This window comes from Microtus oregoni, unplaced genomic scaffold (assembly GCF_018167655.1).
Source record: "Microtus oregoni isolate MIOR12 unplaced genomic scaffold, Mior012 000060F_ref0000265, whole genome shotgun sequence".
NCBI classification, from domain to species: domain Eukaryota; kingdom Metazoa; phylum Chordata; class Mammalia; order Rodentia; family Cricetidae; genus Microtus; species Microtus oregoni.
Genome location: NW_024543870.1, coordinates 861898 through 873998, shown reverse-complemented (window position 1 = coordinate 873998; position 12101 = coordinate 861898). Strand labels below are relative to the sequence as shown.

The following is a 12101-nucleotide window of genomic DNA, read 5'->3' as shown; positions in this document are numbered from 1 at the left end:
TGGAACACATTTATTAAGTATTTGATAAAAGTGGGCAAGTCCTGTGAACAACAAAGGAAAACAATACAAGACTTGCCAAGCACACGCGTGTTCTGCTAAGAGTCACATCATCAAATGGGACCCTGCTCAAAAGAGCTGCCTGTGGGCATCAGAAACTTAAGCCAAGAGAGAAAAGTTTTAGTAGAAGAGGCAGAAATGACCTTTCAAAACACAAGGGGAGAAGGGGACTAAGTACAATAATACTGATTTTTAAAAAGCAAAAATAAACACACAAGCTTAAGCAAAATGTTTTATTATTAAAATAAAAACCTTTGTATAAAAGCATTAGAAAGCAAAAGCTGTATTTACACCGAATGATTCAAGGCCCAGCGAGCATCACAAACAGAGCAGGACACAGCGACAGGAAAGGGGCGGGGGGCGACTCACGGCATCTGCCCATAACTGGCAGGGGTAGCTCGCTACCCATCTCTAAGAGGTCACCGCTCACTGTCACAAAACTGTTTAGAATCTAAAGGAAACCCTGGACACAACCCCCGGGGAATCCTCTTCAGGAAACTTCCGGAACCAAAGGAAGCTATTTAAGTTTCTGAAATCACAGCAAGATTTCAATCGGCCCATCACAGAGACGGATCGTCTTCTCTTCCTAGAAGGCTTCTTCTACAGCAGTTTAAGTAATTCTGGTACCACGTTACCACAAACCTTTGGAGACTGTGCATAGATGGACCACTCTAACTTAGGGACGATCTTAGCAGCAATCGAGTCTCCACTGCGACAGGGTGGACGTTGAGCACAACACAAAGGAGTTCTGTGTTTCCAGAAAGTCATTCAATGTGCTACTCCACTTCCCAGCAATCACCTAATTTCCCACATTGTTTCCAGACCTTTGTTTGTGCCTCGGCCTGATCCATTTCAAACGTCAGCCGACAGCACGCAAGACTTAGCTAAGCAAGCATCGATTCTGTGCAAACAAGTGGAGGGACTTGTTCTCTGCAATCTAGCAGAACCGTTGTTCCCAACACTACTGGACCCCTAAGTGCTTGGGTTTACTGGTGTGTCCTGAGACGATTTCAACACCAATAAAACAAATCTGCTTTCGAAAACTGCCACTTTAAGAAGAACTCAAGTGGTGGCAAAGGACCGTGGGAGTGGGGAGGCTACAAGGTAGGGGCCAGGGCAAACTTTGGGGAACTACATGTAGCTGAAGAGTAACTAGCGGTATGAGGTCCCGAAACAAGTGTGAATCCCACAAGATTAATCTGACTGACTTCTAAGGGCGATGGGCGTCCATCAACGACAGCGTCAAGAAGACAGCATTGAGAAGCCGAGAGCAGGCAGTGGATCTTCAGGCCTGCATTTCAAATTCCTGCTTCAGACTGTGAAGGGCAAAGAGGAAGATGTCAAGATGGCTCTAAACCAATAATTCGCTCTGGAAAGTCAAATTTATTTCTTAAAAAAAAAAAATGGAGCCCTAACATATATACTGTCAACACACGAGTACTAGTCATCCAACCTATGTTATATCCATGGCCTGCTCAACTGAAGACGCATTTCCGCTAACCTGCCCCGAGAGAGCCTCTCTCCAGACGTCTATCATCTTATTAAGGCGCATAAATGCAACCAAGACTCAGACATGAAAGAGGAAAAACACATGGCGGTTACCTTTTCAAGTAAGCATGCACATTCCCAAAGCCATGAAACTTGGCTAAATACACGAGGACTCCTGTGGCGCACCGTCCATCCCGCTGGCGGCAGAAGCTGCAGTTGCAAATTCCTCGGCAGGGCGGGCAGTGCCAGTTCTGAAGAATTGTGGGAAAGCACCCTGAGGCTAAGCATCCCTTCACCTCCATCCATTGGTTCCGTTTCTTTAGCCACTCAAGTACTCAGCATCAACTCATTTACCCTGTGACTTTTTTTTTTTAATGAATAACTAAGTCATAAAACAGGAATCCAAGTTTCTGGCTCAGCATGAGAGCATTTGTCTAGCGTATGTAAAGCCCTGGGTTCTAGAGCCCTGGCACACACACACACACACACACACACACACACACACACACACACAGAATCGACCTATGAGCAGCAGCCCTGAGCTCTCTGGACAGTTACATCCATGCAGAACCACAACATGGACTCCTGACACCGCGAGTTCAATTCCCTCCCCCAATCTTTTCCAGCACCTACTGGGTCCAGCAGAGCGTCCTTGACTTCTTCCCCATAGCGGTTTCGAAGGCAGGGCCCACAGAACTGGCCCCGGATGCCCCAGCAGTCTGGGTTCCTGCAGTTTGTTTTGGTGTCAATGGTTTTCTGGCGACACTGATGACATGTAGAACCCTGAAAGGAGGACCAGATGAGAGAAGAAGCAAAACCTGCTGCTGTTTGCAGAGAAAAAACAAAACAAAACAAAAAATGACACAAAGAACACCCACACTCTAATAAGGGACCTGAAACTCGATCTTTGAAGTTCACTTAGCACCCGCACACACAAATATGAAAATAAGTACCTCAAGCAAGGCTTCCCACTCTATTGGTGGGACGATAGTAGTGTCATCAAAACTACTGGGGTGAGGAGGAGGAGATGCGACTCAGACCAGAGTACACGTTTAACACACTCAAGGTCCTGGGTGTGATCCCCAGCACAGGAAAAAAAATGCCACCAAATCCATTTTTCTTCTCCCAAATCCATTTGAACAACAACAACAACAAACCCCTTTGGCTCACCATTGCATTCCAGTAGCTACCGATACACACACCCTAACAGTACACAGTAAATCCAAGCTGCACGAATCAACTTCTATGTTAAGAAGATATAACCCTACTGCAGACTTTCCAGGCATACTGTAAAACTCTTCTTCCCTTGTATAAAAAAACAAAAAACGTGCAGGGCTGAATGTCCAGACCACACATATACCATGTGTGGCAGGCACCCTTAAAACAGGGGCTGTCTGTCCTCTGGAGGGGGACAACCCCGGGGCACTCACCAGCGACCGGTTGTAGATCTTCTCCCGAGAGTTGCTGCAGATGTTCCTGATCTCTTCCTCGGTAACTTCTTCCACAGGGCGGATTATATGCGGGAGGGTCATGGATCCAGGGCGACGGCTTCTGGGCATGTCGTCGTCCTGCAGAAGAAGCAGGAAATCGAGTTCCTCTCTGTAGCCCTAAATCTCAAGATGCTTCGTGTAAAACTTTTCACAGGAAATTCAGTCTGGGAAATCTTTCTGGCTCATGAAGAGAGGGGGCAGCCCGCATAATTTACTGTCAGGATAACTAGCCGGAAGCGTAGAAACAATTCTTACAAATATTGGGAAGTTGAAAATCTGGCTCTTGTCCGAGAACAAAATGAAGGACGCTTACGTAGCATTAATGGCTTAGGTAGCGTTGATGGCGTGGAGTGGCCTCAGGCTGTGTGTTCAATGCTAAGCTTCCCGAGGGGAAACAGGAGATATCATGGAGGAGGACTCACATTCATGTAGCCATCCATGGACTTCCTCCTCCTCACTAGCATGTATTTATCCTCTTCCTCTTCTTCCTCCTCCTCCTCTGTGGGCAGAGCGCCCAAAGACCCCAGGATCCGGGACCTTGACCTGGTAAGAGGCCGGGCTCTCCGTTCAGGGTTCTTTCTGGAAGCCACGCCTGGGAATGTGCGTCTTCTAGGGGACTTTGACTGGTGAAGGAAACACACAATACAGATCCACTTCTTAGTAGGGTATGACTTGACAAAGAAATTCTGTGTACTTTTACCTCAATATGTCTTAAAAAGACCGATTTTGAGCCAAGCGGTGGTCGCACACACACCTTTAATCCCAGCACTCAGAGGCTGGTGGATCTCAGTGAGCTTGAGGCCAGCCTGGTCTACAAAGTGAGTTCCAGGACAGCCAGGACTATGACACAGAAAAACCCTGTCTTGAAAAATCAAAAGCAAACAAAAACAAAACACAAGCAAAAACCCTATTTTGCATATAGCATGTAGGAAAAAAATATGCTGCTTGAGTACACAGAAACAAGTTATCAATCTTCCCTGCTGCTAGTATGGAGAGAACCCATCAAAAGGGGCATGGTCAAGGGTGGCAGAGGCAAAGCAGATCTCTGTGAGTTCAGGGCCAGCCTGGTCTACAAGAGTTAATTCCAGGACAGGCTCCAAAGCTACAGAGAAACCCTGTCTTGAAAAACCAAAGAAGAAAAAAATAAAAGGGCTGTTTCTAATGACCCCACCCCCCCCCATACAAAAACAAGACTCTAAAATCTCAGAGATCTGTTCTGGGCGTGTCCAAAACAAGAGTTCAGGAAGAAGCACTTACACCTTTGGATCCATGACCAGAGAGAGAATGTCTTCCGGAGAATATGCCAGGGAAGCTTTCTAATTCTGACATCAGCTTTGCAAGCTAAAGGGGGAGAAAGTAAACAGCAATTGTAACTGGTGACAAGAGGCAATTTGTGGGAATAATACTAGCCTATCCCTCAACCTTCTACTTAGTAAAAGCACTTGCTCTTGCCGAGGACCCGGGTTCAGTTCCAAGCGCCAACATGCTAACGCACAACCAGGCTTAGCTCCAGTTCCAGGGGATACAAAATGCCCTCTTCTGGCCTCCAAGGGCACTGCACGCATAGCAGAGCCCCTTCCCCCACGTAAATAAAAACAAATATAAACATTCAAAACACATCATTACGTCTTCACAGCTACATGCAAACACAGCGGTAGAAGAAACTCAACTGCTTAGAGAAAAGCCGGAAAGGGTTCCTTCGGGTGCATCCAAACACCTACCATTGCTTTGTTTTGCTTTATATTTAAAGCCCTCTTCTCCAGAAAGTTCATACCGTCTTCTTCCTCAGAGTCAGAATGGGAATCATTTGCAGAGTTCTCAGGGGGTTTTGAGGGGACAGCTTTTTTGTTGGCTGGCCCCCGCGGGTTTCGTGCTGGGAACTTCATGGCTACCCTGAGAGGTCCCGAGGGACGGCACTGACTTCGGGTCCTGCAGCCTTCCCTGTCCAACTGCAGTCTCTAGTCAACCAGAGAAAGGGAGTTGGTAAGGACCTGCTGACTGGCATATACAAGCGAAACCAAAGACCACTACAAAATCCTTTTGGGGGGCGGGTAGCGGTGGCAGACGCCTTTAATCCCAGCACTCAGGGAGGCAGAGGCAGGTGGATCTCCATGAGTTTGAACACAGCCTGGCCTACAGAGTGAGTTCCAGGACAGTCAAAGCTACGTAGAGAAACACTGTCTCAAAAAAAAAAACCAACAACAACAACAACAACAAAAAAATCCATTTGGAATAAAAGACAAGGACAAATCAGCCGTAAGTGGACAGCAAGGATCATGGGTAACAAATCAAGACTTGAAAATGAATACAACGGAGAAGAGCTCCACTCGGTTGCTCGTCTCAGACACTGTCTTTACAGTCTTGAGACCTATGCTTCTGATTTTTTAAAACATGAAAACTCCTTCGGGCGGTAGTGGCACACGCCTTTAATTCTAGCACTCGGGAGGCAGAGGCAGGCGGATCTCTGTGAGTTCGAGACCAGCCTGGTCTAAAAGAGCTAGTTCCAGGACAGGCTCCAAACCCACAGGGAAACCCTGTCTCGAAAAACCAAAAAAAAAAAAAAAAAAAAAACTCCTGCCCTCTTCCCATTTCCTTAAAACCAATCCTTAGTCATTTTCATAAGGTCCTCTAGGAGCACCTATGCTCACCCACGAACATGGTTTCAATGCCTCCGATGGCAATAAATGATCTCCTAAACTGTCCATATCAAATTCATTTTTAATTGTGATTAAAATGCACATCACTATGTGCAGACCATTTCAAGATTTTTCTCTTCCCCAACTGAAACTTCAGGTTCGTTCAACAGTATGGTAGGTTGTGTATGGGTGTGTAAACTCTACATGTAGGAACCCTGAGCTACACAGCGAGTTCTACACTACACTGCCAGATCCTGTCTCATAAACAAGCAAATAAAGAAAAATTATCCGTTCTCCCCACCACCAGTCCCTGTGACAACCACCATCTTTCTAGTCTTTGAATTTGACCAGTCTAGGTACTGCACAACTTAACTTTTTGTATGTCAAAAAGATCTAGATAGGATACCACTTCGTATCAACTAATACAGCTTGCTCAAAAGTTAAAGTCTCTAGAAATCCCAACCACCTACTCCTAGGTCTAGACCAAAGAACACAGTCATACAAAAGCTTTGGACAGGACTGCTCACGACAGCGTTACTCTCATTCTTGCACGTGTGCACACGTCAAGCCTGAGTTTAGTATCAGGAATCACCCTTGACCTTGCTGATTGAGACAGGCTCTCTCAATCAAAGCCAGAGAGCTCTTGGATGTGCCATAGCCATGCAAGCTGTCTTGCCAGCCAGCTTGCCCTAGCGACCCTATCTCTGCCTTCTGAGAAGCTGGGATTACAGATGAGCCACTACACCCACTAAGCATTTATACATGGCAAGCAGAGTCATCTCCCCAGCCCCTCGAAAAACTGAATGGGCTGTGGATGTAGTTCAGCGGCAGGGTCTATGTTTAGCGTGTCTAAGGCCCTGGGTTTGCTGCGCAGTACCCACTAAGGATCCCCATGGGCAGCTTTCATTGTTCCCGGACGGAGGTCATGAAACAAAACTGTCATGAATTCTTAGCACTTTCAATCAGCCGCCACTTTCTTCATCACAAGTTAATACCTACAGAGAGTTAATGGACTGCCTAGGACAGTCAGGCCACAGACAAATGGGTCACACCCAGATCTGCACACTGTCCCCAGCCACCAACTGGGACGAAAGTCTTTGATTAGGGGAAGCATGCATTGTTACGGACGGTGATAAAATAGTCCCAGGGCCAGTGCTGTCCCTCACAGCAGTGTCACCCGATGGGTGGCCTGTGGGGACCGTTGTCAGAGATGGTGAAGATAGTAGCATGCAGGTGGTTGTAATATACACCCCGCTCGCTTCCTTAGGGGAAAGTCCAAGGCTGCTACACTCGCTCCAGCGTATGCGGGCCGGCGAAGCGGACCAGAGAGCAAGCAAACACAGAAGCGGCAGAAGCCCTACTTGGTATCACCTACACGATGTCCTTGGCAGTTCTCAAGATGCAGGCACAGCTACAACTATGGAACCTGCCTTTGTCAGCTCTGGGCCAGCACTGGGCCGGGTACCTGCATCTACGTGCCGATGGAAGCAGTCTAGGACATATGCATTTCCTGTGATTAGGCCAGATCTGAGGCTAACAGCCATCGGGAGGCTAGCCAACCTTGTTGAACAAATTTCCAAGATTTGTGGAACCTTAAAAAAAAAAGTCTAAGGCCTACAAAGAGGATATGAGTAAACATGGCTTTAAGAAGCGAAGAAAGCATTTGATCAGGGGTACAAGTCTGGCAGCTGAACTGACAGGAGAGCTGGAGGGAGGGTGATGATGGGGGGGGGATGGGAGGGTCAAAGAGCAAATCTCTCCAGCCTCTGCATGCACCTCACTTCTTGATACTGGTGAACTTCTCAAACTCACCATTCCATCCTGTATCTCACTCTCTGAAAAACCGCAAAATGATTCATCATCAGAGTCGGCATGAAAAATGCTGGCCAATTCGTTAGCGACATCTGGCCTTGGTTTCTGCAAAAATCCACAATGGCTCAATGCATCTCATACCTCACCCTTTGGAGAGCCGCAGGAAGATTATCAGAGCCCTCATAAAAAACATTAGCCAGTTCTCCACTGATATCTGACCTGAATTTAGGTTTCTGTGAAATAAATAAATGTGGTTGTAGATTTTTTTTTCTTCTTTCAAGAACCAATTTTCCATAAACCGTGCAGAGAGCAAATCACATTTACAAGTGCACTACAAGAGAATGGCTTTTGTTACAAAGAAAAACGTTTCAGAGGTTTACAAATGATTTCTGAGTTGTTACAGCGAGTCATCAGTCCTGTTGGGTTAGGCGACATTTCAAAAGGACACAACAAGCAGCTAATCTACCTCCAACAATTACTACCTAGAACCACAGCAAAGAGCGAGATGAAATTACAGCGCATGCCATATTTTCCTAGCGTCTGTACAGAAATGCAGGCAAAAAGCAAGCGGTTTTAATCGCACACAAAGCATGTTGGGGCATTTGGAGCATCGCAGACTCAATTCTGTTTATTCTCAGGCCGCACTTACTGTGTTTGCAAAATTATCGGAAGCAAAGCTGTCACAACTGTCATCAGAGGAGGACGACGTTTCCATGGAAATCAGCTCCATATAGCTGACGTTCTTTGAGTCCTTCACTTTGAGAGCCTTTTGCTGCAAGGAGAAATGGCAACACTGTTGAGTGGTATGCTTCCTGCAGCACAGGACCACTAAAGACATCTTTCTCAGTCTGCAGAGGAGACAAACACATTGCTATTCCAGGCCCTACAGAGAAAGAATGAGATTGGCAATGGCTAACCCCCCTCCAATCAACTCAGGTCAAACTCTGAGAAAGGATCACTCCCGGAGAACATTTTAATGATATTTATCAAGTTATCCAAACATCTGCAGTACTTCTCTTCCCACCCTATAGTCCTAAGCATCAGCATTATATTCAGCTCCACTGACTTTAATGCCAGCTCCCAAAATCCAACCTCATTTTTTTTCTGATTGAACTGTACTTCTCAAAGGAGATTTCGAAAGTGCAAGATGGCAGAGCAAGTTTTCTCCTTCAGCCAAAAACCAAGCTAATGAGGTCTTTTTATGTAGGCTTTGAGCGCTGCACTGTCATGCTAATTTCCCAAACTACAAAAATTGGGCAGGTCCTGTGCTTTAAGATGGCAGTCATCCAAACAGCCCTGTTCCAGTGAGGAGGGGTACGGAGGTGCTGCACGGCCCTTACAAATCAAGGATTATCAGCCCACAAACACATGGCCCAAGAAGCCAAGTTAGAGGGCAACTCATACTCAAAGTCCAGCTGAGCTCTCCATGACCGTCTTCATGCAGAGCCCTCTCACGGCTCCTTAGGCCTTGAAATGGTGTGTGTGTGTGTGTGTGTGTGTGTGTGTAGAGCCCAGTGGTAAGCATTTGCCTAGTAGGCAAAGTCCTGGGATCAATTCTCAGCCCATGGGGAAGAGGTGGTTTTTTTTAAGTTTTCATAAGGTAAAATTACTTGGAGATACAAAAATGCTCCACTCAGTCCCATTTACAGCCCTGTACTGTTCACTAGAAAATGTAACTTCACTGGTACAGAACTAGTTCTGCAGACCAGGCTGGCCTGGAACTCAAGAGATCCATCTGCCTCTGCCTCTGCCTCCCGAGTGCTGGGATCAATGGCACACGCCACATCACCTGGCCAGATCTTATAGTCTTAAATAGATTCACGGAATAGCACTGAAAACTGGAAAGGCAAGCTGTTACCAGCTCCACAAGAGTGCCCAGATGCGTTAGGGGGAGAGAGAATGCCTAGATGTGGAGAGCTGGACTTCCTCACGAAATTCTGTCTCTCAGAGTCAATAAAATTATTTCCCAGCCGGGCGATGGTGGCGCACGCCTTTAATCCCAGCACTCGGGAGGCAGAGGCGGGCGGATCTCTGTGAGTTCGAGGCCAGCCTGGTCTACAGAGCTAGTTCCAGGACAGGCTCCAAAGCCACAGAGAAACCCTGTCTCGAAAAAAAAAAAAAAGATTATTTCCCAGATGATGGCAACCCAACCTCCCCTCATTCCATGTGGCGAATGGGTAAAGCTATAAAATATAGAAGCTGTATTTACAGTAAATGCTCGAGCCAGTGTGTTGTCTGGAGTCAAAAGGAAACCCAAAAGTCTCTGCTCCGTTTTCCAGATGAGAAAGCCCAAGACAACACAACGCAAAACCCAAGAGATCCCCTAAAACAGCACCGCTCCTTAAATGACTTCGAGTCTCTTCACTTTTCTAATCAATCTATGTCATTAGCCCTCCATGTCAGCCAAGAAAACAGGCTAAGCTTTAACAAGCCACGGCAGGCCAAAAGTCATCCACCAGCCAAATATATCCTAGAGGGAAAAGGCACAGAAAAGCAGAGGAAATGGCCACGCCTGGGGTGAACTTTCTTGGCAGACATAACTCTAATTCCATTTATGGCGAGCGTTTCTTGGCGGCAGACTTGCTAGCGATGTTTGCTTAATATTTTGAAGCAAAGGTGGCATTATTACTATCACTTAAATCAGGAAAACTGACGGCAGACTTGCTAGCGATGTTTGCTTAATATTTTGAAGCAAAGGTGGCATTATTACTATCACTTAAATCAGGAAAACTGAAACTCGGAGGGGTGAAACCGATTCTTCCAGCCGGGTGCCCAAATGCGCATTCAGTCCAATTCCCCACGGGCGGAGATAATCGTAATGATAATGATCAAACCACGACCCCGCCTACTCACCCAGACCTCCCCAGAGGGTCCCGAACCTCTAATATTTATTTTAAGTCACTGTCTTCCTTTCCGCCCATCCCCCTCACTTTTCGACCCTCTTCAGGGCAGGACCTAAGTTCAGGCTTCCGTTGGAGCAAAAAAGTAACGTTCCACTCGGGGCAGCTCGCAGCTGCAGTGAGGTAGAAAAGGGGTGGGGAGGAGGGGACAAGGAAGCACACTTTAAACCGCCGTGATACACGGCTTGCACCGCCAGACCCTTGAACTGGGCTCAGTCACAGCCTAGGACTAAAACAATACCTTCCCCCACGTGCACAACCCAAGTTCTCAAGAGATGTTCACAAGGCCTTCAATCCTAAACCCACAGATCCAGAGTGGTTGAAGGGGCCTCAGAGCAGAGGAAGCGGGTTCCAGGGCCACCGGTGCACGCGTGAAAAGTCACGCACCCGTCGTGAGCAAGTAATGCAGAGCTAAGTCCCAGGGGACGGAAAGGCTGGGGATTCGTCCGCCGGACACCACCACCAGCCACCAGCGCCCCCCCCCCCCCCGCGCCGCCTCCGGCGCGCACGTGTAGCACGAGCGCACCTACCGTAGGCTCCTCCAGCACTGCCAACCCCGCGGCAGGCGCATCACCTTAGCCCAGAGTTATCCTGGGTGCAAAGATTATAAGAAAAGCAATCGTGACTTCCCCCAACCTGGCGACGAACAGAAGCACCGTGGGACAAGAGTGCGGCGCTCACCCGCGGAGTCGGAGGGAAGTGGCCCCTGCCCGCCGGCGTCCAGCCACCCACCAACTCCGCCCCAGTGCACCCGGCCGGGCCTCACCCGCGTGCGGCGAGCCTCCATGCTGGCGGCGGGTACCAAGCGGGGACAGGTCTTCGGGAGCCCAAAAGCACTTGCAGGCGGAGCAGAGGGAGCTCCGGGGCAGAGGAGGGGCGCGCACTCTGCCGCCGGAGGGGCGGGGCCGCCGACTTTCCCGCGCCGGCTCACAGGTCCTGCCAGCTAAGATGACTACTCTCTCAGCGTCCGTAGAGCCCAAGTCCCGGGGGGAAAAATACCGAAGCGGTTTCGACCATCGTAATCTTTAGTGTCCTCGGGAACTGCTGAATGCGCTTTGAAACATGGCATTTGGGGGACTTATTGCTGCCTTTTCTTTATGAAGCTGCGCGGTCCTGAGAAAGTGGCGCGAAAGTGACTGCCGTGGTCCTGGAACTGGCCCGCTGATTTGCAAGCGCCACGAGGGAGGGGAGGGCTGGCAAAGACTGCGTGCAGAGCCAACCCCGGCGTTCTCTTTTCTGCTGTGGTTTAATCTTTTAAAAATGGACAAATGTCAAAGAAGCCAGCAGCGACACCACCCACAACTAGCTGATTTATCCCGGGCGTAGCACCTCTTATCTAGCAAACCACACCATTATCTGTCTGAAGTCTTTAGCTGTGTTAAGTCTTGGTGCTTCCAGAAAGATTCTGAAGTCGACTGTTTGACCCTTGACTCATGGGTTTTAAAGTAGCAAACATTCCTTGCAGGTCCAAAAAGACTTACCTGGAGGGTAAAAGTCTTTAGAGATTTATCTTTCTGAGATACAAGCTGCTTCAGGTAAAATTGGAAACTACCCGGGTTAGTTTGAAAGAAGACCTGTTTTTCATAACCCTTCCTGTCAAACCAGCCACACCAATAAAATAAGTGAGGCTTCCCTCTTTTTGTTTTTTTTTCAAGACAGGGTTTCTCTACCTTTGGAGCCTGTCCTGAAACTAGTTCTTGTAGACCAGGCTGTCTTAA

At 47.9% G+C, this 12101-nt stretch overlaps 1 protein-coding gene across 1 annotated transcript; it reads right to left on the bottom strand.

Moving 5' to 3' along the window:
• Window positions 1-289: 289 nt before the first annotated feature.
• Window positions 290-11231, bottom strand: LOC121439327 (cell division cycle-associated protein 7). Its single transcript, XM_041639816.1, has 9 exons — window positions 11150-11231; window positions 8133-8255; window positions 4757-4993; window positions 4293-4376; window positions 3458-3658; window positions 2976-3113; window positions 2179-2328; window positions 1660-1796; window positions 290-1373 (listed from the first exon to the last, which is right to left on the bottom strand). The coding sequence occupies exons 1-9, from the start codon at window positions 11168-11170 to the stop codon at window positions 1343-1345; spliced, it is 1122 nt and encodes a 373-aa protein (XP_041495750.1). The 5' UTR covers window positions 11171-11231; the 3' UTR covers window positions 290-1342.
• Between the last annotated feature and the right edge of the window lie 870 nt (window positions 11232-12101).

Excerpts from the sequence above, each read along its gene's own strand:
- LOC121439327 (XM_041639816.1), bottom strand. The coding sequence starts at position 11,170 with ATGGAGGCTCGCCGCACGCGG. Across the intron at positions 1,797-2,178 it reads AGGACGCTCTGCTGGACCCA|AACTGGCACTGCCCGCCCTG; the intron begins GTAGGTGCTGGA and ends ACAATTCTTCAG. Across the intron at positions 1,374-1,659 it reads GTGCATGCTTACTTGAAAAG|TCTGAAGCAGGAATTTGAAA; the intron begins GTAACCGCCATG and ends TGCCCTTCACAG.